General features: G+C 37.9%; 1 protein-coding gene across 1 annotated transcript in view; it reads right to left on the bottom strand.

The window, feature by feature from the left end:
• LOC121389673 overlaps positions 1-25,400 on the bottom strand; it is a 68,936-nt gene that overhangs the window by 9,218 nt on the left and 34,318 nt on the right. Inside the window, exons 14-28 of the mRNA XM_041521323.1 lie at positions 24,670-24,834; positions 22,833-22,931; positions 19,923-20,017; positions 17,874-18,021; positions 16,802-16,919; positions 14,898-15,099; positions 14,146-14,212; positions 12,329-12,490; positions 10,202-10,294; positions 8,946-9,125; positions 6,954-7,025; positions 4,178-4,288; positions 2,834-3,001; positions 1,446-1,703; positions 1-71 (exon numbers count right to left, since the gene is read on the bottom strand). The exon at positions 1-71 is cut by the window's left edge and continues 7 nt beyond it. Coding sequence (XP_041377257.1) covers positions 1-71; positions 1,446-1,703; positions 2,834-3,001; positions 4,178-4,288; positions 6,954-7,025; positions 8,946-9,125; positions 10,202-10,294; positions 12,329-12,490; positions 14,146-14,212; positions 14,898-15,099; positions 16,802-16,919; positions 17,874-18,021; positions 19,923-20,017; positions 22,833-22,931; positions 24,670-24,834 — 2,009 coding nt within the window. The remainder of the gene's footprint in view (positions 72-1,445; positions 1,704-2,833; positions 3,002-4,177; positions 4,289-6,953; positions 7,026-8,945; positions 9,126-10,201; positions 10,295-12,328; positions 12,491-14,145; positions 14,213-14,897; positions 15,100-16,801; positions 16,920-17,873; positions 18,022-19,922; positions 20,018-22,832; positions 22,932-24,669; positions 24,835-25,400) is intronic.

Genomic DNA, 25,400 nt, shown 5'->3' with positions numbered 1-25,400 from the left:
AACTCGCACAGCAGCTTAAAGCAGTATTTAGACTGCCTGTGTGGTTTCTTCTTTTCTATTACAGCAGCATCCTAAAAAAGAAAGAGATTTACATAGACAATAATACACAAGTACCAACTGGAGATGATTTATCTTACGACAAGTGATTGCCAAATGTATTTAACGAATGGAAGTGAGTTCGACACTTTTGGGAACCACGAGCTGTAAGATAAATCATCTCCAATGGGCATGAGCAGAGGCTGATCTAGGTGGGTGGGACCCAGGCCCCCCCCCCCCCCCCCCCCCAAATGTTTTGCGATAGTTATAATTTTATTATATATTAATTTATATTTTTACAATCCCCATCCAAACCTCCACCAAAGTTCCCTTGATATTCCACCTCATGTCACTGGGCACCCCCTAAATGGATTTTCTGGAGCCACCACTGACGAGTGTATTATTCTATTTCTTGCACACCATTAAAAAGTAGTTTTTAATATAGTTTAACAGGAAAACAGTAAATAAAAAGCCTCAGAATTAGGTTGAAAGTGTAGATTCTGAAGTTGATGAGGTCATAGAAAATATATGATTCACTAAGATTACTTTGTCCATTTATGGTTACTTGGGACACGACATATCTTAAGACAGTATCCAGTTATTTCTTTTATCCTGCAATCCTAGAGAAATAGTCAGAAAATCATTATTTATTTCATTTTTGTGGTACACAAACGGGTACACAAATTGAGTATCGTCAGCCTAGCAAGGCTTTTGCCATATTGACATTATACAAGATAGCCTACATTAACGTCATTCTTTGTAAGACACTAGCTACATTCAGCAACATTCAAAAACACGGGTGTAGGAAGGTGCTAAAAAGAGTGTGTGCATTGGGGGGGGGGGGGGGGGGGGGGGGGGGGAGGAGGGGCACACATGCCCCCTTGCCCCCCCCCACTTCCTACGCCATATATTGCCAATGAATACAGTGATTGCGGGATAATAATTGATCTACAATGGGTACTCGCTTTACACAGATGTGAAAGAAATGTTTTTTCATTGTATTATGCAAATAAATCCTCTATTACAATGAGAACTAACAGACAGAACTAATTTGGTCCACTCTTTTGGAAAATAAGTTATACTTAGTTTGTTAGTTTTGATTTATTAATCATTAGCTACTGGATGTCAAACATTTGGTAATTTTATAAAAGACAGAATTTACCACTCATGATTGTAAATATGTGATTTACTAAATATCAAACTAAAATGTTATTTTAGAATTATTTTAGAAATGTTGTAGAATAGAAGGAATTTTCCACTTGTGTTTTTAATGTGTAAAATATCAACCTCATCTAGTTAATCATTTGTACCGGCAAAGCCTTGACAAATACAGATTATCATAGACTCCGTCAATTGATATTTTCCATATTAAAAAACACTCGTGACGAATCCTCTATTTCTTTTCTCACCTTCTGTTTCTTTTTATCGTAAGCTTTCTGTAATTTGTCTTCTTGTTCCGCCTGATCCATCGTCTTATCCTCCATCAACTTCGCGATCTCATTCTCAAACTCTTCATCCTTAACCTCCTCCTCCTCCACAGTGTCCTTGACCTTTGTTTCGTTGATGAGGTCGAGGGTGAGGAGGTTGGGGAAGTCATCGCGGTCCAGCATGCTGCTGTAGTTCTCCAAGTGTCGAAGGAACTTACGCTGAGCCAGCTCCAGAACCTCCTGTCAAACAAACAAAACAAATAAGAGTTGAATTAAATTCTAAACAAAGAGTTGAATTAAAATCTAAACAAAGAGTTGAATTAAATTCTAAACAAAGAGTTGAATTAAATTGTAGACAAACAAGAGTTGAATTAAATTCTAGAATCAAACACAGAGTTGAATTAAATTCTAAACAAACAAAGAGTTGAATGAAATTATAAACAAAGTCAAAATGTTATCACAGCTTCATTTTCATAAGGTGATATTTCAATGATTAAAGTGTCTCAAAAAGTGGATATTCCATAATACATTAATAACCCTTTAATACACCGTACCATGATTCATTTAAAGAATACTCAATGAGCTACAAAGCATTACTGTTTATCTATTGATGTTGACCTTCCCAAGCCTTTGGCGAGGGAAAGACAACATCAATTTACGAGTGCAAGAAAAATGGTATTGCCGAGTAGCGAGTTGGGTATTCTATTTATTACCCATTATTAATTTTTATCATTTTCTGGAAGATTTTCAAACGATACTGTTATTTGAAACAAGTTTGCAAATTGAGAACAAGAGACAGCTTTGCGTCATACATGTAGCTGTACATGATGTACATATCGTTGATGACATAAGTTAGTTGTTGATATGACTGCCATCATGGAAATGCACTAAAATGATCAGCTAACAGTTGTGACATCAAAGTCTATAGTGAAGCACATCAAACCCATAAGAGTAATAATCTTTTGTCCTCCTTTCTCCCCTACCATCTTCCTCGTCTTTCAATCTTGCTATCTGTATGTCTCCGTCTGTGGCTCTCTCGCTCTCTCGCTCTCTCTCTCTCTCTCTCTCTCTCTCTCTCTCTCTCTCTCTCTCTCTCCATCTCTCTACATCTCTCTCACTAATCCAAATTATGAATATTTAATCCCTAAGAAAGGACTTGTAATATCTGGCATCTTGAAATAAAATTAGTACTTTACTGAAGTACAACTACATGACTGTCTAGTTCAAAAACAGAACGTTACTGTGCATAAAATACATGAATCTTGCCTACTTCATTTTGTGTTCCTTCCCTTTCCCCAATTTATTTCAAGCACTATATACATTTTACGTTCCTTCCCTTTCCTCAATTTTTTTTCTGTAACTATAGTAACCTGCAATGCTATTTTCCTCATTTCAGAAGCAGTCTCGGATGTGGCAGAATCTTCAGTTGTCTTGCTCAGTACGTCCTGTACAAGGGCGAATAACTCTAGCAGACCAGCCTCATTCTCGTACTGCAGGTTGACCTTGGGACAATCGTTACCTGTTGCCATCAGCCCCACCTGTGAAGACGAGTTGGAATATTACCAGAATGTAGAAGAAGAATGAAAGGAAGGTTTGTTTAATTTATACATTATAGACTGCGGCTAGTTGAAGTCTAATATTTGGATACTTAAAGTAAAGTTTGTTTTATTTAACGACGCTACTAGAGCACACTGATTTTTTATGTTATCATCGGTTATTGGAAGTCAAACATATGGTCATTCTGACACTGTTTTTTAGAGGAAACCTGCTGTCGCCACATAGGCTACTCTTTTACGACAGGCAGCAAGGAATCTTTTATTTGCGCTTCTCACAGACAGGACAGCACAAACCATTGCCTTTGTTGAACCAGTTATGGATCACTGGTAGGTGCAAGTGGTTTACACCTACCCATTGAGCCTTGCGGAGCACTCACTCAGGGTTTGGAGTCGGTATCTGGATTAAAAATCCCATGCCTCGACTGGGATCCAAACCCAGTACCTACCAGCCTGTAGACCGATGGCCTAATCACGACGCCACCGAGGCTGGTATTTGGTTACTTTGACATTTTGTTTAGATAGTGCAATTAGTCCAACCTGTCAAGATGATTTGAAACATTACTAGAATGCCGAATATAAAAGAAAGGAATGTTTAACAATACCCCAGCACCTTATAAACTACAGCTATTAGGCATCTATCATTTGGTAATTTCAACACTTGGTCGAGACGGAGAAGAAACTCGGTGTAACATTGCTACATAACCTACTCTTTAACAGTTATCAGCTCTGCATGGTTCTTTATACATAAATGTTTTCACCTTTAAAACATTTTTAGCAGTTATTATCCTGTTATCATATTTGTTTTTTGTTTTTAATTATCCCTTTCTTTTCTCTCCAGTGAATTCCATCTTATTTCCTGCCAATCTGGCAGCTGCTTCTCTCTTTCAACTTCTTTCACTGTCCACCTCCACATCCCAGTCCTTGTCTCTCCAGTCACGACAGGTACCTGACTATTGTGGTCATCTGTGCGACACACCTGCTAGGTTAGATTAGGTTAAGAGTTTTTACATGCACATTCAGAGCAACTGCTGTTGTAGCATACACTGTCTTGGGTGCAAATGTTGCTTACACCAACTCTTCTGTCTATGACTGGAAAAGACACGCCTGCCATTTTCCACCAGCTTTTATCCTGTTATAATAATTCTAAGCTTCTCTCACCTCTGACCTCTCCCACTTGTAGCCCGTCCCCACAACAGCCAGGATGACAGGAATCCGCAGAGTCGAGACGCCAAAACGGAACTCCATCCGACAATTCTTCGAGTCGGCATACTGGCAGAAAAACGTATCAAGTTTATATAAGAATTGTGTAATTTTTTGTGAATTTATCGATGTTAAACAATCACAAATGGTATAAAATCATGTAGTGTAGCGATGCAATTTTATACTAAATTTGTATATAACACAATTTATTTAGGTCAAAATACACAAAAAACAGTTTCTAAAGTTCTTTCTATGACATGTTTTACGTAATGATGTCGCATGACGTAATTTTCTGAGGTTACTGAAGGTTAATATTCAGTTTTTAAGCGACGTCGTCCAATCCGAATAGAACAAGGGCTAACTCTGCTACTCACCAAATTCGCCAACTGCAAATTTTAAACACAACTGGCAAGTTTTATTTTAATTTGGCAAAAGAATTTAATGTAATAATTGATATTTTGTTAAAAATATTTGTGGGTTTCTGCAATTTTTGGCATTTAATAAATAATTTGGCGAAATGTTTTACATACATGTAGCCAGAACTAACCCTGACTGAATACATCGTAGAATGACGGGAAGTTTGTAATTATTTGGGGAACTGAACTATAAACAAAGAGGAAATACCAGGAAGTGTACATAAAAATAAATGGCTTTGAAAAAAGTTTGTTTGTTTTGTTTAACGACATCACTAGACCACACTGATTTATTAATTATCGGTTACTGGACGTCAATCATTTGGACATTTTTGACATGCAATAGCCAATAATTAATAAATCAATGTGCTCCAGTGGTGTCAAACCTTTAACTTTTGGTTGGGATGTAAAAAAAAAAACATTCAGAGAATGGGTGCATTAAGGTGGTTTGATCCAACAGACCGAGGTAGATCCCACCCCAAACAGCTTGGAATTGAATGATGAAAGTCAAATGACTTTGTCTGGTAGTTCTTAAAAATTATTTTGTATGTCATTGTAATATAAATAATGGCAGCTATAAATGCTAAAATATACAAATATAAACACCAAATTAAACAAAAATAACATCCTAACAAGATGTCGAAGTTTAAATATATACTCTTCAAAAGAAGAAACGCAAAACCACATTGTCGTAACATTTGGAGAATTGATTTAATTATTGAATGGTGAGTCCGATAATTACCAAATGTTGCAGGATTGTTCACAATTCACTCTAGTCCATTGTGAGTAAGTGATAGGACACACCACCAAGGTCAAGGTCATCTGGAGTCAATACCGGGTGTGGCCTCCGCGTGTGTTGACAACTGCCTGGCACCGCCTGCCCATTGAAGCAACCAGAGTACGGATGACATCCCGGGGGATGGTGGCCCACTCGGCCTGCAAGGCTGCTGCCAGCTCGGGCAGGGTCTGGGGCTGTGGTTGTCGCTGTCGGAGGCGTCGGTCCAACTCGTCCCATAGATGCTCAATTGGGTTCAAATCCGGTGATGTCGATGGCCAAGGAAGGACATTAATGTTGTTGTTCTGTAGGAAAGCCGTTGTGAGACGTGCTGTGTGAGGCCTGGCGTTGTCATGTTGGAACACTGCGTTGGCGTTGGCCATAACTGGAACGATGTGTGGCTGGAGGATCTGGTCAATGTAGCCCTGTGCATTCAGGTTGCCCTGCACGTGGACCAGGTCAGTTCTGCCAGTGTGTGAGATGGCTGCCCACACCATGACACTACCCCCGCCGAATCTGTCCACTTCCTGCACGCAGTTTGCCGCATAACGTTCACCACGACGCCTATACACGGGACATCTTCCATCATGACGTCGGAGCAGAAATCGGGACTCGTCACTGAACCACACCTGTCTCCATCGCAGTTGAGGCCATTGTTGATGAATCTGGCACCACTGCAGTTGGAGTCGACGGTGTTGTGGTGTTAAGATGACACCTCGAACTGGACGTCTGGCACGAATTCCTACCTCACGTAGGCGGTTCCGTACGGTCTGGTCGGATATCCTGCGCAAACCTGGTATTGCTGCGGCTGTGGAGGTGGCAGTAGTCAATCGTTCCCGAAGGTGGCGTACCCGGATGTAGCGGTCCTGCCCGGGGGTAGTGACCCGTGGTCGACCGGATCTAGGGAGGTCACGTGTTGATCCATGTTGCTGGTAATGGTCCCACAGTCTGGAGATGGTGCTTGGGGACACATGGAATGCCCTGGCAACGGCCGTTCTGGATTCGCCTGCGTCTAGTCGGCCGATGGCTTTGTTTCTCTGCGGTTCACTGAGACGTGGCATGTCCTGGATTGTCAACTGTCGGCCAGATACAGAGGCCAGGCAAGCGAACACCCTGCACTTTTATACTGTCGGTGTTCATGTTGTACGTGCAGACAACGCACGTGCAGTGGTGACATGGTTTGCACGTGGCTGCGTTTTTGCGAATAGTCACATTTTGGAACTTTATTGTACAGTAGCTGCGTTTTATCGAATGTAACCGTGGGAATGTGTTTGGGACATGCAATGACCTTATATTCACAAAGCATGAACCGGTAGGAAACATAAAATCGGAGTTATAACCCATTTGTACCCTTTTGCGTTTCTTTTTTTGAAGAGTATATTTCTGTTTAATTTGGCCTTTATTTGTATATTTTAACATCTTTAACTGGTTGTCATGATGGTAATAAAACTTGGTAACTAAATAAAGCTAACATGTACAAATTAACCCCAAATTAAACAATATTAACATTGCTACATTAAAAGGATTAAAAAAAATTCTTTCATACCTCATTTGAAACACATGAAACCATGACCTTCGCCTTTCTAAGACCTTCAGCTATGTCCTCAAAGAAACCCTCCTAAAAACAATACATACCAATTAGGGGACAAGTTAATACATCTTAATATACTGATGGAAAGAAATCAGGGAACACATCAAATTATAGACCATATTCAATTCCCTACTAGCGTAGTAGTGTCTGTATTTCATACCAAGCTGTAATGTGGGATTGAATGTCTGTAGTGTTGACTATGCTGCCTATACATGTGTATGTTCCCAGTCAACTTCTGACAATATCAATTGATTTTTGATGCAGACATTATTTCTTATTGCTATCTGTGTGATCCTTTATTTCTTTCCATCAGTATATTATAACACTTGGTGCATGAATAAATACTATGGTTAGACTATCAAAATACAAGGCCATGTCATAAATAAAAATACCACAATTTGTATTAATGTTAACATTTATCATTTGTTTCTGAATATAAATCTATATATATTATCACTTTTAAATGATGAATCATTTTGTAAGATATGCCTCAAATTCTCAACTAAACAAAAGAGATGTTTGTCTTATTGGTTTAAACATCCACAGATTCCATCACAAAACTGTTCTCTTAACTTATATCATATCATACAAAGAAGCTGAAATAAAACAGGAATAATAGGTTTTTCCTCTCAATTTTTGTATGGATTACAGGATACAGGTAATAACCAGTTACTGACGTAGGATATCAGCCTTGTTATGTGCAGGCCGATTAGAAAATTCCACGTGGCAAGACTGAGTGAACTTCCCTATTCTTACCATCATGGGATAAAATTAATAGGAACTGTTTTATTTAATGACGCACTCAACACATTTTATTTAAGGCTATATGGTGTCGGACATATGGTTAAGGACCACACAGATCCTGAGGGAGGAAACCTGCTGTCGCCACTTCATAGGCTACTTTTTTCGATTAGCAGCAAGGGATCTTTTATATGTACCAGTCGTGGTGCACTGGCTGGAGCCCATTGATGGGGATCGATCCCGAACCGACCGCACATCACAAATTTAATATCCTACATCATTAACTATATGTAGTTATTCTGTATCTACTAGTTGGAAACATGTCACAATGGCATCAATCTAATAGCAATTAATTTTAAGATGTGTTTCTGAGTATAAATTTCCTATTCCTATTCAGCAAGTTAGTAGTGATGTTCCAATGATCAATTATAATTGAAAATTGATTGGTTTGGGTCTAATGAAATGATGATTGATTATGAAAACCCATTATCGATTGTGTGAGAAAATGTTGTCTGTCCCCCAAGCAGCCTAACGTGACAAACCAACTGAGTAGTGGGTGTTGTGATCAACTATTTTTTTTGCTGGTCTTTGCTCCTGGACCAGTAACTGTTCCTCCAGTTTCGATGATGTAAATGTTGGGGTTGAGGTCTGCTTATTGATGTTGATGTGTACATAAAGAAAAACACATTAGATTTAAATAGTCATTAAAGTTAAAAATTAGCCATTTGTAAGGTCTACATGTAGATCCCAGTGAACACAGCACTGGATATGCATGGCCCTTATAAAAAAAAATTAAAAAAATTATGGGTCATATAGTTCTAACTGATTGTGTGGTCAAAATGTACTTGAAATGATCATTATAGGTAAAATTAGCCATTTTTTAGGTCCAGATCTCAATGAACACAGCAATGGACATGCATGGCCCTTATATAATTCAAATCGTTTTTATGGTCATATACATGTAATTCTAACTGATTGTGTGGTCAAAATGTACTTGAAATGATTATTATAGGTAAAATTAGCCATTTTTAAGGTCCAGATCCCTTTGAACACAGCAATGGAAATGCATGGCACTTAAAATTCAAATCCTTTCTATAGTCATTTAATTCTAACCGACTGTATAACTGAAAGTTGATCGGTTGGTGCCAACCATTTATAATACCCAATAATCGGTGATGGAATTCCAACTGATTCCCAACACTGTACCTTAGTTCCCATTCTCTCGACGTCCAGCCAGCAAGAAATGCCCTTGCTCTCTAGAAATTCTTTGATTTTTCGTGGGTCTCCCCACCCGACCGCTCCAGCTGCCGAGTGAGACCCAGAATCCTTGGCCATCTTCGAGTTGGCCCAGCAGTAACTGATGAAGCATTTCGGAAAGTTGGCAGTCTGAAATAATAAACAGACATATAGTATCTCCTAAACTGTTTAACTATTTATATACTAACCAATTATATAAAAAAAAAAAAAAAAGCATTTCGGAAAGTCAGCAGTCGGGGGGAAAAACCCAACATTTTAATAGTATTTCCTTATATATTCAGGGATGTGAGAGGGGCTGGAACAAACAAGCTTACTGCTCACCTTCTTTCTTCCCAAGTCGAACAAAGGCTTTCAATTAGCATATCCTGAATTTGACATAACTGGCCAATTGCAGCAAAGCTGACGAAATCCAGCCAAGGGAATGTACAACGTGTGATTACTACTTGCGATCGTGCGATACTACTTTCGATTCTTTGTTTTCGCATCGTTTTTGTTTTTTTAATTTTTAGACGAAATCAAAAAGCACATTAACGCGTTCTTGCATAGCTCTCACATCTCTGTATGTTTATATATTAATTTTCTAACAAACCCTGCAATTAAGAAAATAATTATGGCAAAAAAAAAGCATGCCACTGAGAAAAAAACGTGAATATAGCCCACGGCATTGCCGACTGCCATGAGCAATATTGCGGAGGCTGCTTTTACTATATCCCATTAAATGACAATTTTTTTTTGCTAAAATCTGCAGTGTAAAATAAACACATACACAATGTACATGTACATATACTGTATCTTGCTAATAGCTCCCAAATCTTAAGCAATTATTTTAATAGGAAGCCGTGACAATTTATATTCTCAGAAAAAAAGTTTCAAACTAAAAAATCTAATTAATTCAGGATAATTAAATTTTAATTTATTCAACTTTTTTTTATTTCAAGGTAATTAAATATTAATTTATTAATTTTTTTTTATTTCAGAGTAATCAAATATGAATTTATTCAACTTTCTTTTTGTTTCAAGGTAATCAAATATAAATTTATTCAACTTTTTTTGTTTCAAAATAATCAAATATAAATATATTCAACTTTTTTAATTTCAGGGTAATAAAATATTAATTTATTCAACTTTTTTTTATTTTAAGGTAATTAAATATTATTTTATTCAACTTTTTTAATTTCAGGGTAATGCAATATTAACTTGTTCACCTTTTTCAGATGTCCTGCTTTCAGTTTCAACTTTTCCACAAGTTCACCTTTCTTTGTTTCATAGCGAGATGGATCTTGAAGCTTCACAAACACCTAAAAGTAAAATTTAAAAAATAAAATGGAATTTTTTTTTTTAACTGAAAGAACTCCCTGAACCAGATTTAACAAATTATTTTTAAATTACAGTTCTAGTCTGAAATTAAACTAATTACAATCTTATTTTATCCTGCAACCACTGTTTCTATTGACAGATTATGATGATCGATTAAAGCGAAGTCATAAACGTATACTAGCAGATTATGACTTTTGACGTCACTCATATGACGTCAGACGCATACATGTAGTTACATTACAAAATTGCTTATTTGACCTCTAGGTCATCATACAATGTGGCAGAAATAACAGAAATAATAGCTTTTCCCATTAATTTTTATGGTCTGCAGGATAAAAATAATAACTAGTTACTGATGTTGGATATCTGCTTTATCCTGCTTAGGCCGAGCGGAATTTCTCATTCGGCCTGAACAGGATAAAGCAGATATTTGACATCACTAACTAGTTATTCTCTGTATTATTTTTTCATTTGCAATATATATATGTACTTAAACAATAAAATTATTTTCAAAAAAATTAAATAAAGTGAACAAAAAAAGAAGGCCACCAAAGTGCATTTCTGGCCATTTTAAGTGCTTGTACTACATTGTACCGCAGTATGGAGGTTTGTCTACAATCATTTTGTGTGGAGCAAATTATTTCATTCTTCCAACAACTAACAATTGTTTTGAAGTAAAGTGCACAATTAAAATCCTGAATGTATCGATAACATGTTTTGTATTCAAACCTTTTATCACATACATGTATTATTATACCCAGAGTGGCCTATTGAAACAACCAAGCTCTATGGTGACAGAGGAGAACTGGAAAAGACTGCTCATTTCATTGTACAGACTGGACTACTGGGTGTATACTACCAAATCAAATCCAACAGACGACAATAGTAATATACATGTATGTGGCTAAAACTCCTTCCTGCAGCGTATCAATCGAGATAAATGCCACAATATAAATACTACCACCCTCTCCCTTAAAATGAATCAGAATTTTTTTGGGGTCAAGCTGTTCATTTCTGAGATAACGGGTAGCGTCTATGACTACCCTAGTTCCGCACAAAATTTGAGTACTTTTTTTTTTTACAGGTACCCCATACATGTTTCAAGCACAAGGCTACTTGACACAGTGGTACTAGATGAAATAAAATTGCATACATTTTTTGCCCAGATGAAACTATCTTTTTTTACAACCAACACACACACATTTATCGCCAATCACAGGACTTGTGGTGTTCACTTCTCTGTCAAAAGTTGGGTGCACCTCGAACTTTGACCCAGCCAGAAGTTATTTGGTTTAGTACTACCTACTGGTGTTGCTGTGAAAGACCCCCCCCCCCCCTCCAAAAAAAGGAAAGAAAAAAAAAGAAGATAATTTAAAATGAATACTAAAATTACAAGCAATTTGGAAAATTTAATCCGAAAATTCATGTTTCAATTAGCCAAACAAAATATAGCAAAGTTAAAGCTCTTCAAATAAATGCCTTTATTTTACATGTCTGATTGATTAAATCTCTGCTAGTCTCACACGCAAGAATGTAATCAGAATAACTTGGTCGACTGAGTGAATCAGAATCTGCAACTTATTTCACAAGATATTGCAAATTTACGTGTGTGAAAAGCAGTTATAGTTGCCACACCTTTAATTGTTTTGCATCCAATTCACGCAGAAAATTACATGATATACTGAGTAGCAGTAGAATCGTTAATTAGCAGAGCGACAGTGGCATGACGTCACCATGAATAGGCCTACCACAGAAACATACACAGTGACATAACAAAATACCATCCGTCTATATAGGCTATGATATTTTGGGGGACATTCGAGTAATACAAAGACATTTTTATAATATGTGAAAATTTCAAGAAGGTGTAATAACTTTAAAATTTTGACTGAATAGTAAGATTTGCCCTTAAAGTCTGGAATTACATTGCAAGTGGATTAAAACACGGCCTATTCTGATGGCTACAATCTTGGAGTTGTCTCTTTAAATATTCTGTCATCCAGGAACATGCGTACCTCATCAGCAAGCAGAATGTTGACGTTAGTGTCTCTCCACTTGGTGGTTTTCCCCAGCACAGCCAGAAGTATGGGTTTGTGCAGAGTCTCTTTGGTGTAGGCAATCAGATTCTTACACTGTTCGTCTTCAACAAACTCATCAGACATCCCTATCATCACAACCTGGTTAAAAGAAAGGAATGTGTTTAACAATGGCCAGAAGTACGAATTTGGGAAGAGTCTCCTTGGTGTAGGCAATCAGATTCTTACACTGTTCATCCTCAACAAACTCATCAGACATCCCAGTCAACACAACCTGATTAAAAGAAAGGAATGTGTTTAACAATGGCCAGAAGTACGAATTTGGGAAGAGTCTCCTTCGTGTAGGCAATCAGATTCTTACACTGTTCATCCTCGACAAACTCATCAGACATCCCTATCAGCACAACCTGGTTAAAAGAAAGGAATGTATGTTTAACAATAATCCAGCAAATTTTAAACTACAGTCGATTCTAGTTATGAAGTCTCCTTGGTGTAGGCAATCAGATTCTTACACTGTTCATCCTCGACAAACTCATCAGACATCCCTATCAGCACAACCTGGTTAAAAGAAAGGAATGTGTTTAATAACACCCCAGCACATTATAACCTACACATTTTAACTACAACTAATTGTAGTTATTAAGCAATATAGGTGTTCATTCTCCACAAACTCGTCAGACATTCCAATCAACATAAACCAATTAAAAGAAAGGAATGTCTGTTTAACAACACCTTGACACATCTTAAACTACCGCTGATTCTAGTAGTAATCAAGTGTCTCAGATTCTTACACTGTTCGTTCTCTACAAACTCATGAGACATCCCAATCAGCAAAATCTGGTTAAAAGAAAGGAATGTTTGTTCAACAACACCCCAGCACATTTCAAACTACAGCTGATTCTAGTAATTTATAAAGCAGTATACATGTAAATGTTCACTCTCTACAAATTCGTTAGACATCCCAATCAGCACAACTTGGTTAAAATTAAATATTACATGATTGTATATATATATTTTATAAAGTCATATTTTAAAGAATTTTTAATAAACAAGCCATAATAGGTTTCCACAAACTTATCAGACATCCATATGAACATAGCCCGAAAGGAATGTATGTTTAACAACACTCAGCATGTTTTAAACTACGGCTACTTGGATAAGAAATGCTCTATTATAGGTTCTGGCTTCTACAGGTGTGCTTGAACAGTTCTCTGATGGCAAACATTACCCACATCCACAAAAGTGTGGGCAAATCTTTTTCTGGTTTGGAGACTTACTGTTGAACAGCTGTAAGGATACATGTATATAATGTAATTACAAAGCAATCAGAAGATAAAACCATTTAGGTGAGCAGAAAACCTGTTTTATTATCCACATACATGTAGTTCAAGATATTCAGGGAAATATAACCAGTATGACCCACATGTAACATAATGATTTCACGTGCAGAAAGAATGACGTAATTTTGTGAAGTGAAGTCATAACTTAATGCGGCTTCCCCAGTGTAAACGTTTATCAAAATGATGTCATTTTCCGAAATGACGTCGTTTCATCATCTCTTTTTAGTTACGTTTGAAACGTTTTGACATGGTCCAAGCTTGCTATTCACGAAAATTATTACATTGGTGTGTGAATCTTACTTATTTTCCGAAACTTGTGTCAGGATTCATGTATTACCCTTGCTCATGCTTGGGTAATACAATAATCCTGACACTCGTTTCGTAAAATCAGTACGACACACAAGTTCGTATAATAATCTCTATATCTTCAATCTCAAATGATTAAAACTGTGATACCTGTGACGTTTTAAGTGACAGTGTCAAAGTTTCCATATCTGCCGTCTCTGGGGAGTCACAAAACGATCTGAAAATATAAAAATTAAACTTGACAGAACATTTTGTTAGTGATCTACCACAATTTCTTTTAATGATGTACATTGTACATGTACATGTATACTAATATCTAAATTAATTTTTCTTAGGCAATGTTTGTTTTTATTAACATAAAGCTTCATTAAGCATGCCAATTCTTTAATGAGCAGTTCAGTAAATATATTTTAAAATAAATATTTTTTGAAATTCAAGTTCACTTCATAAAATATCCCTGTAAAATAGATAACTGTACTATAACATTATCTGACTGCTTAACACAGATGACTGTTTCAAATTATATAATATGGAATGGAAAAGAATGTTTGTTTGACAGTACTATAGTCCGTACCACAGGGAACGCCTTTTTTCATACTATGGAATTTACTATAAATTGCACTAAAAAAAAGAGTATTTTTTATTATTATTTCCAAAACACTTTTACTTTTCTTCTTACATTAAACCAAACTGATATTATTTACAGAACACATTTTTGTAGGAGGATGTTACAGATTATATAGTGGCATAGGAGTTGCAAGATGGCCTGCTAACACAGGACAATTTGTACTATAATAGAAGCCAATACAAGTCATAAGGTGGTCTCTTAACACAGGTGGTATCTTAGCAGAGGTGGTCACTTTACCAGAATTATTATTTTAATATTTAAATTTGTGACGTACACTTTGATGTCGCATGCTCTCAAGTCTTCAATAATTTTCCCAGGATGCACCAGTGAGTTTTCCTCGGCCAGTGACGGGATGTTTTTCTTTGAGTACAGGAAGAACGTGTTTGTCGTGACGGCCTCCTCAAGGTCACGCAGCTCTCGAACGCTGCGGCCGAGGTGTTCATCAAAGTCTGCACTACGATCTGGGGGCATGATCGCTGAAAAAACCCAATTAAAAGCATCAATTAAATTTTTTTACATGGATCTTATCCAATGAGGGGGCGGGATGTAGCCCAGTAGTACAGCGCTCGCTTGGTGTGCAGTCGGTCTAGGATCGATTCCCGTCAGTGGGCCCATTGGGCTATTTCTAGTTCTATCCAGTGCACCACGACTGGTATATCAAAGGCCGTGGTATGTGCTATCCTGTCTGTGGGATGGTGCATATAAAATATCCCTTGCTGCTAATCGAAAAGAGTAGCCCATGAAGTGGCGACAGGGGTTTCCTCTCTCAACATCTGTGTGGTCCTTAACCATATCTTCGATGCCATATAACCGTACATACAATGTGTTGAGTGCGTCGTTAAATAAAACATGTCCCTCCTTCGTTTTATCCTGTGAAATAAATATGCTGCCATCATGGGTCCAGATTTTTAAAACTATCTTAGAGCTATGATATTGTAAAATCATCGTAGGTTATGATGTCACTATGGCTCATGTTGTAGTGATGTCATGACTAACGACGGTTTTACAACATCATAGCATTAAGATTGCTTCCACAATCTCTAGCCTGGTCATTAAGGTGTTTATCATATGTGTATGACAATTGCGGATTCCTGTTTGTGTGAGCATTATTGTAGTAGGTAAGTGTACGTGACTAAGTTCTAGCACATTTTCATTAAAATTACATGTACACTACACCGGCCTCGGTTAAGTGACCAGACTTCTGGTAGGTACTGGTTTCGCATCCCGGTACTCACGACTCCCACCCAGAGTGAGCTTAAAAACACTGACATCTCTCTCAGTATCACTAACAAATTAAACCACTAATTCACTGTACCGGACAAACAGCCCAGATACATGTAGTTGAAGTATGCGCCCAGTTCAACATGCTTGAACTTAAAGTGGATATAAAGTTTGTTTTATTGAACGACACCACTGGAGCACATTGATTAATTAATCAACGGCTACTTGATGTCAAATATTTGGTCATTCTGACTCGTAGTCATCAGAGGAAACCCGCAACATTTTTCCCAATGCAGCAAGGGTTCTTCTATATGCACTTTCCCACAGACAGGAAAGCACATACCACAACCTTTAACCAGTTGTGGTGGTGCACTAGTTGGACCGAGAAAACCCCCAATCAATTGAATGGATTAAAGTGGATATAATCATAAAAATAAGTTTAAACAAACAATAAAATGACACTGATATTTTCGACTTGGCATCTAAAAGTAGAGTTTTCATATCTAACTTTAACACCAGGATACTTTAGATTATCTGGGTCAAATATTTTCCCACTAATTTTTTTAGCTGTATCCTAACCGGCCGCGAGCGATTATTTTAGAAATCGTTGATTTCCATTGCTGCATCCTAACTGCATGCGCACGACGCAACAGATTTATATGTCGTGATGCACGCGTGCGGTTAGGATACTGCAATTGAAATCAATGATTTCTAAAATACATGTAATCGCTTGCACTGATAGTGGCCGGTTAGGATACAGCTTAACCCAGGGTTTCTAAGAGGTTCCTTTTGCAATTCTTGTCCCAAACACCACCCAAAATTCTAGATCTGCCTTTGAGAAAACTGGTTAAAATGGGAAATAATGAAGTGATGGGGATCAAACATACAGTGTATGACCATTACAGCCAAGGCAGATGATCATAATTAAACTGAGATACAGCCGGTTTCCATGGTTACCTTGTAGTTCTGGGATAGCCAGGATGTGAAATGCGCTGTCACACTGTAGAAACGGAGCCTTCATTTCCACGGCTCGGCGAATCTTCGATGCAGGAAACATGCACGGCTCTTCACTCCACTGCAATTAAATAGCATAGGCAGTCCTTCACATCGTGGGCCCTGTTTTATGAAGTGATCTTAGCGCTAAGATCACCTTAAGTGCATACGGTAGTCATGTACTTAAGATGATCTTCTATAGTGCCAAGATCGCTCTGTAAAATGTGGCCCAGAAGAAGTTTAAAGTTTGTTTTTGTTTAATACATTGATCATCGGCTATTGGATGTCAAACATTTGGTAATTCGGACTCGTAGTCATCAGAGAAAATCCGCTACATTTTGCCTAATGCAGCAAGGGATCTTTTATATGCACTTTCCCACAGACAGGAAAGCACATAGCACGGCCTTTGTCCAGTTGTGGTGCACTGGTTGGAACGAACGGGGCGGGATGTAGCTCAGTGGTACAGCACTCACCTGATGCACGATCGATCTAGGATCAATTCCTGTCAGTGGGCAAATTAGGCTATTTCTTGTTCCAGCCAGTGCACCACGACTGGTATATAAAGGGCTGTGGTATGTGCTATCCTGCCTAAGGTAGTTATGTACTTAAGGTGATCTTAGCACTAAAATCGCTTTGTAAAATGGGCCCAGAAGTTTATTTGTTTGTTTTGTTTAACAACACCACTAGAGCACATTGATTTATTAATCATTGGTTGTTGGATGTCAAACAGTTGGTAATTTTGACATACAGTCTCAGACAGAAACCCGCTAAATTTTTCCATTAGTAGCAAGGGATCTTTTATATGCACCATACAACAGACAGGATAGCACACACCACCACTTTTGATACACCAGTAGTGGCACACTGGCTGGAAGGAGAAATAGCCCAATTTGCCCACCGGTAGGGATCGATCCAAAACCAACAGTACATCAAGTGAGCGCGCTTTTGTATTTCATAAAGGTGAGACAAGAAAAGAGAGAAGAAAACTGAGATTGGGAAAAGCAAGGACAATAGTTGTGATAAATGCGAGTTTTACCTCGGCTTGGCAGTCCATGCATGGGATGGAAAAATCGTAGTGGACACCACTGTATGACTGCTGAACCAGACTCTCAAATACTTCGTGTACCAGAAACAAAACATTCTCCGGCTTAAATCCCTGAACCTTCACAACCACACTGGTGTCACTGTAATATATACAATATCATAATTAATAACATTAAAACATTCTGTGGTTTAAATCCCTGAACCTTCACAACCACGTTGGTGTCACTGTAATATATACAATATCATAATTAATAACATTAAAACATTCTGTGCTTTAAATCCCTGAACTTTCACAACCACACTGGTGTCACTGTAATATATACAATATCATATTTAATAACATTAAAACATTCTGTGCTTTAAATCCCTGAACTTTCACAACCACACTGGTGTCACTGTAATATATACAATATCATATTTAATAACATTAAAACATTCTGTGCTTTAAATCCCTGAACTTTCACAACCACACTGGTGTCACTGTAATATATACAATATCATATTTAATAACATTAAAACATTCTGTGCTTTAAATCCCTGAACTTTCACAACCACACTGGTGTCACTGTAATATATACAATATCATATTTAATAACATTAAAACATTCTGTGCTTTAAATCCCTGAACTTTCACAACCACACTGGTGTCACTGTAATACATGTACATACAATAACATATTTAATACAGGGCTTCTAGCCCAACTCCCATGGCTAGTGATATTCAATGTTGGGCTAGTAAATACATGTAACTACTATTGCCAAGCCCGACGGCTAGTGAATGTTTTTGTGTCTAATGTTGCAGTTAAGCCTATTTTGTAAAAATAAATATCCTGACCACACCTCAAGCCCCAATGTTAGTGTTTATAAGCTCTATCTCCTTTTTAGGTGACATATCTGATTATTACTATTATTTAGTAAAAATGTTTTAACTTAAAAGTAAAGCAGGGCTAGTGAATTTTTAATCGTGGCTAGTAAATTTTTAAAATCACTGATCCCATGGCTAGTGGCCCTGATTAATAACATTAAAACATTCTCTGGTTTAAATTCATGAACCTTCACAACCAGGTTGGTGTCAATAAATTATACAATATCACAATTAATAACATTAAACATTCTCTAGTTTAAATTCATGAAAATTCACAATGACATTGGTGTCATATATATTATCATATTTAGTAATATTATTAAAAACATTCTCCAGTTTAAATCCATGCAACAGCACAATTATATCAGATGTACTCTAATATCCATGTCGTAAACCCATTTGATTTTTGTATTTACCTGGTTAATAGTTTTGTTGTTGTCACTGCATCAAGACCTGCATGTACACCTGAGCTAACGTTTTAATAAGATTTAGTTAAAGTGTGTGATGACTACACTTGTGTGTGTAGTCTAAACTTGTTTGTGTATTCTACACTTGTGCCAATCGTGATGATGTCGTATTACCAATGGAGGTCACTTTAGAATGTGATTTACTAAATATCAAATTAAAATGTTATTTTAGAACAAATAGAATTGGCTATGCATGTTTTTATTTTTTTTTAATAAGTAAAACATCAGCCTCATCTAGTTATCAGTATTTGACTCAGAAGAGCCTTGATAAATACCAATTAACAAAGACTTAGTTGATATTTTCCACAATTATAAACACTTGTGATGAATCCTCTATTTTTTAAAAGTTTGTTTTGTTTAACGACACCACTAGAGCACATTGATTTATTAATCATCGGCTATTGGATGTCAAACATATGGTCATTTTGATAGTCATAGAAAGGAAACCCGCTACATTTTTCCATTAGTAGCAAGGGATCTTTTATAAGCACCATCCCATAGACAGGATAGCACATACCACTGCCTTTAATATACCAGTCGTGGTGCACTGACTGTGACGAGAAATAGCCCAATGGGCCCACTGATGGGGATCGATCTCAGACCGACCACACATCAAGCGAGCGCTTTACCACTGGGCGCCCCCCTCTATTTATAAATGCAATACTACAATTAATAATGGCCGACACTAAGGCACCATTTTGTAACTGACCTGGTCTGAAGCAGCAGTGCCTTGTGGTTGTTCTTGTTGAGAAGAGAGCCTTTCTTCCACATCAAGGACTTCGTGGAGAACTCGTGCAGTCGAACCTGATACAAGGTTTAAAATGATGAAGATAATATAATACAGTAAACCCCATCTAAACCGAATCACACCAGGGACCTAATATTTATCCGATTTAGACAGGATCTGGTTTTTTGAGGGTCGCGTTTTAGAATTTAGAAAATTTGGGACCGGTTTTGACAGGACTCCGGTTTGTTCAGGGTCCGGTTTAGACAGGTGTCACTGTACTATGAACCATCTTAAAACTGGACCCTCAGGAAACCAGACATTTTTTTTATGGTCACTGATTTACCATTTTTAACCCCTCTAAACCAGAACACCCTTAAACTCATGGATGTGAGAAAGTCTGGAACAAAAAAGCTTACTGCACCCAGTGTCCAGGGGGCGCTCAAGGGCCCCTGAAGGAAAATTGTTACTTGCAACCCTTGGAACTGCCCAAAGTTGCATTCAGTGCTAACAAATCTAAACTGGTTATAACTTATAATATAAGGCACACATCATAAACTTGAAACCGTGAAAACATGGAAATGAATCTTGTGTGGTTAACAGTATTGAACATCATGTTTTTGTTTTTTTCAGACGAAATGGAAAAGTACATTTCCGCATTTCCGCATAACTCTCACATCCCTGTAAACTGAACAACAGACAAATAATCCAGTCCCAATGTGCTTGTTTAATATAAACTGTACCTGTGAAAACTGGATGATTAGACCTACATGTATGTTAATTATTATAATGGTGCCCATAATTGTTACTAATATCTCATCGGCTGATTATCTGATTAAGGACACAAACAGCTAATGCTACATTGTATATACCCATGTTCAAGTTATAAAATGTAGCTGGTCAGGTCAGGTCAAGTATTTAACATGCACATTCAGAACAAGCTGTTGTAGGCACATCTGTCCTGGGCACAGGTACCAATCTCAGCCAGCTCCTCTGTTCAGGATAGGAAAGGGGTGGGGTGGGTTAGAGGAGAGACCGCCTGCACTGGCAGGTGCAAGGGAGCACCAGCAGTCCGACCGGGGCCGGTAACAGGCGGAGGGTGATATGGTGCTATTGAATTTGGAAAGTCCTGTAGGATTAAGCCAAAGAGAATGGGTGTGCATTTTTGTGAAGGAAATAAGGTGCAATTCTGAACGGTCTGCCTCAGCCAGCTCCTCCGACCAGGACTAAAATAATGTAGCTGTTACAGTTGCATTTTTATAGGTGGTTCATATCCTGTTAACAAATAACATTCCAGCAATTAAAGTCCAGTTGGCAGCTTTTAAGTGTGCATTTTCATAGGCTGAAACTTGGGTCTGTCCCTTTAACTAAACTTAGTGTGCATTTTCATAGGCTGAAACTTGGGTGTTTCACTGTCCCTTTAACTAAACTTAGTGTGCATTTTCATAGGCTGAAACTTGGGTCTGTCCCTTTAACTAAACTTAGTGTGCATTTTCATAGGCTGAAACTAGGGTCTGTCCCTTTAACTAAACTTAGTGTGCATTTTCATAGGCTGAAACTTGGGTCTGTCCCTTTAACTAAACTTAGTGTGCATTTTCATAGGCTGAAACTAGGGTCTGTCCCTTTAACTAAACTTAGTGTGCATTTTCATAGGCTGAAACTTGGGTCTGTCCCTTTAACTAAACTTAGTGTGCATTTTCATAGGCTGAAACTTGGGTCTGTCCCTTTAACTAAACTTAGTGTGCATTTTCATAGGCTGAAACTTGGGTCTGTCCCTTTAACTAAACTTAGTGTGCATTTTCATAGGCTGAAACTTGGGTCTGTCCCTTTAACTAAACTTAGTGTGCATTTTCATAGGCTGAAACTTGGGTCTGTCCCTTTAACTAAACTTAGTGTGCATTTTCATAGGCTGAAACTTGGGTCTGTCCCTTTAACTAAACTTAGTGTGCATTTTCATAGGCTGAAACTTGGGTCTGTCCCTTTAACTAAACTTAGTGTGCATTTTCATAGGCTGAAACTTGGGTCTGTCCCTTTAACTAAACTTAGTGTGCATTTTCATAGGCTGAAACTTGGGTCTGTCCCTTTAACTAAACTTAGTGTGCATTTTCATAGGCTGAAACTTGGGTCTGTCCCTTTAACTAAACTTAGTGTGCATTTTCATAGGCTGAAACTAGGGTCTGTCCCTTTAACTAAACTTAGTGTGCATTTTCATAGGGTCTGTCCCTTTAACTAAACTTAGTGTGCATTTTCATAGGCTGAAACTTGGGTCTGTCCCTTTAACTAAACTTAGTGTGCATTTTCATAGGCTGAAACTAGGGTCTGTCCCTTTAACTAAACTTAGTGTGCATTTTCATAGGCTGAAACTAGGGTCTGTCCCTTTAAATTGGCTTATTGGAAAATATGCGAATGGCATTTACTTTCCAAACCACTTGTTTTTGGAATGAAGTGCAAAATGAAGCTATGTTAAATTACCATAAACGGACCATTTTATTCACATTTGATGGTGTTATTTTTTTAACAGTTTGGCATTTTTGTCATATTAATACAGATTGGAATTATTCAACAAAAGCCTTTGCCCGAGTAAAACTCCCTGTAAACCCGGTATCTCTCAATATGGAACTCTTTATATTGTCCCTTGGGTGTCCAGTTTAGAGGGGTTTTGTACAATAAAAAATGAAATGAAATGCAATAAAATTAAAATAAAATGTTAAAAAAAAAAAAAAAAAAAAAAAAAATATAATAATAAAATAACAATATTACAATAAAAATAATAAATAAGAAAAATTAAATTAAAATAAGAAAAGGAAAATGAGAATTTTTTTTTTTTTAATTTTAAAATAAAAAGCCCTTTAAAAAATAACTTAATAACAACATATAAAATGCATAAAGAATCACCTGAGCTCTGTTGAACAATCCGGCTGGGAGGTAGTCAAACACGTAGATCATCTTTGTCTCGCGGAAACCATTCTCCTTGTCCACTGCCGGCCAGGTGTACTAACAAATAATAAATAATATAGAATGTCTTTAAAAACAAATAATTATTATTCCTTATGATTTAAAATATATTTATTGTAATAATTGATAAACATTAATGTTTTATTTATTTTGGAAAATTTTTGACAATAATCTTTAAAGAGAAACAAATATTTTCTTTAACAACTCTTCAGAAATTGGAAAGTTTTTTATATTAAGATAATGAGAATGATAAGCAGAGGGCGATAGATGAGAATGTAACACTTGCTGAGGCCCCACCCACCATGAGGCCAAAAGAAAAACAAATCTTGAAATTATAAAAAGCGACAAGACACAAGTGTCACTGGTTCTGTGGTTGGTAGATGACAGGATAGCACATACCATGGCTTGTCACTCACCTTGGGTTCAGTGGTGGGCAGAAGACAGGACAGCACATACCATGGGTTGAGACACCTTGGGTTCAGTGGTGTGCAGAAGACAGGACAGCACATACAGGGCTCGAAATGCAGTGTTAGTACATGCACCGGTGCATGCTGATTTTTGCATGTGCATGTAACTTTTAAAACTGGGTGCATGCTAATATTTTTCAAGTACTGTGTATTGCGTAAAAAAGTTGACAACTTGCTTAATACAAAACACAAATATTCGTACGTTTTTGTAATAGGCCTATTATAGATTTCTGTAAGGCGTTTACGTTGGGTGAAATTTTCAAATTTGATCAAGAATCAGTAATAAACGCAGTTGTATAACGTTCCGGTACTGTTAATAAATAAATATAGGTATTGCCGAATAATTCCGAATAGCTTCGTATAAAAAAACAACAACGAAGTTGCCTAATTTTTGGTGCATGCAGAATTTTAATGGTGCATGTAACTTTTTTTTCAGCATGCACCTGGTGCATGTAGATTTTCTTTTTCATTTCTAGCCCTGACATACCATGGGTTGAGACTCACCTTGGGTTCAGTGGTGGGTAGAAGACAGCACAGCACATGCCATGGCTTGTGACTCACCTTTAGCTCTGTGGTAATTAGAAGACAGGACAGCACATACTATGGCTTGTGACTCACCTTAGGCTCTGTGGTGGTTAGAACAGGACAGCACATACCATGGCTTGTGACTCACCTTGGGCTCTGTGATTGTTACAAGATAGGACAGCACATACCATGGCTTGTGACTCACCTTGGGTTCAGTGGTGGGCAGAAGACAGGACAGCACATACCATGGCTTGTGACTCACCTTGGGTTCTGTGGTGGGCAGAAGACAGGACAGCACAAACCATGGGTTGTGACTCACCTTGGGTTCTGTGGTGGGCAGAAGACAGGACAGCACAAACCATGGGTTGAGACTCACCTTGGGCTCTGTGGTGGGTAGAAGACAGGACAGCACATACTATGGGTTGAGACACCATGGGTTCAGTGGTGGGTAGAAGACAGGACAGCACATACCATGGGTTGAGACTCACCTTGGGTTCGGTGGTGGGTAGAAGACAGGACAGCACAAACCATGGGTTGAGACTCACCTTGGGTTCGGTGGTGGGTAGAAGACAGGACAGCACAAACCATGGCTTGTGACTCACCTTAGACTCTGTGGTGGGTAGAACACAGGACAGCACATACCATGGGTTGAGACTCACCTTGGGTTCGGTGGTGGGTAGGGTGGTGGGTAGAAGACAGGACAGCACAAACCATGGCTTGTGACTCACCTTACACTCTGTGGTGGGTAGAACACAGGACAGCACATACCATGTGTTGAGACTCACCTTGGGCTCTGTGGTGGGTAGAAGACATGGCACAATGTTGGCAGCTTCGTCTGGGAGTGGAAACGTCAGATCAAACTCCTCCGTCAGGCGCAGTAACCAGGGGTGAAGGTCAGGTGGGTAATCCTTCCACACCTTCGCCATGTCACAGTGGAGAAACTTCCCATTCTACGAGATAACAATCACACTTTATCCTGCGACCACCATTTCTATTGGCAGATTATGATGACCTACAGTAGAACCTGTCTAAACCGGATCATGCCGGGGACCTAATATTTGTCAGATTTAGAGAAGATCCGGTGTTTAGAGGGTAGTGTTTTAGAATTTAGACAATTTGGGACCAGGAAACTCGGCCAGTTTTGACATGCATCTGATTTGTTCAGGGTCTGGTTTAGGCAGGTTTCACTGTATTATAACAATGTGATAAACTGCTGCTAGAAGGTTATCACCTGTCAAATGATTTTGTCAAGTGATCTAACCCTATCTTGATTTGTTAACTTTGGGCTAGATTGTCAATTATTAAAGTTCTAGTTTGATTTATTTCAAAACACCACTAGAGCACATTTATTACTTAGGCTACTCATCAACTATTGGATGTCAAACATGGAAATTGTAACAAGTCTTCACAGAAAACCTGCTACATTTTTCCATTAGCATGAAGGGATGCAGTTTCCCACACAGGACAACACATACCATGGCCTTTGATATACGAGTCACGAAGCACTGGTTGTGAC

The sequence above is a fragment of the Gigantopelta aegis genome, chromosome 15, assembly GCF_016097555.1.
Source record: "Gigantopelta aegis isolate Gae_Host chromosome 15, Gae_host_genome, whole genome shotgun sequence".
In the NCBI taxonomy this organism is placed as follows: Eukaryota; Metazoa; Mollusca; class Gastropoda; order Neomphalida; family Peltospiridae; genus Gigantopelta; species Gigantopelta aegis.
Note: the sequence above shows the minus strand (reverse complement) of the source record. Positions and strands in the feature narration are given on the sequence as shown.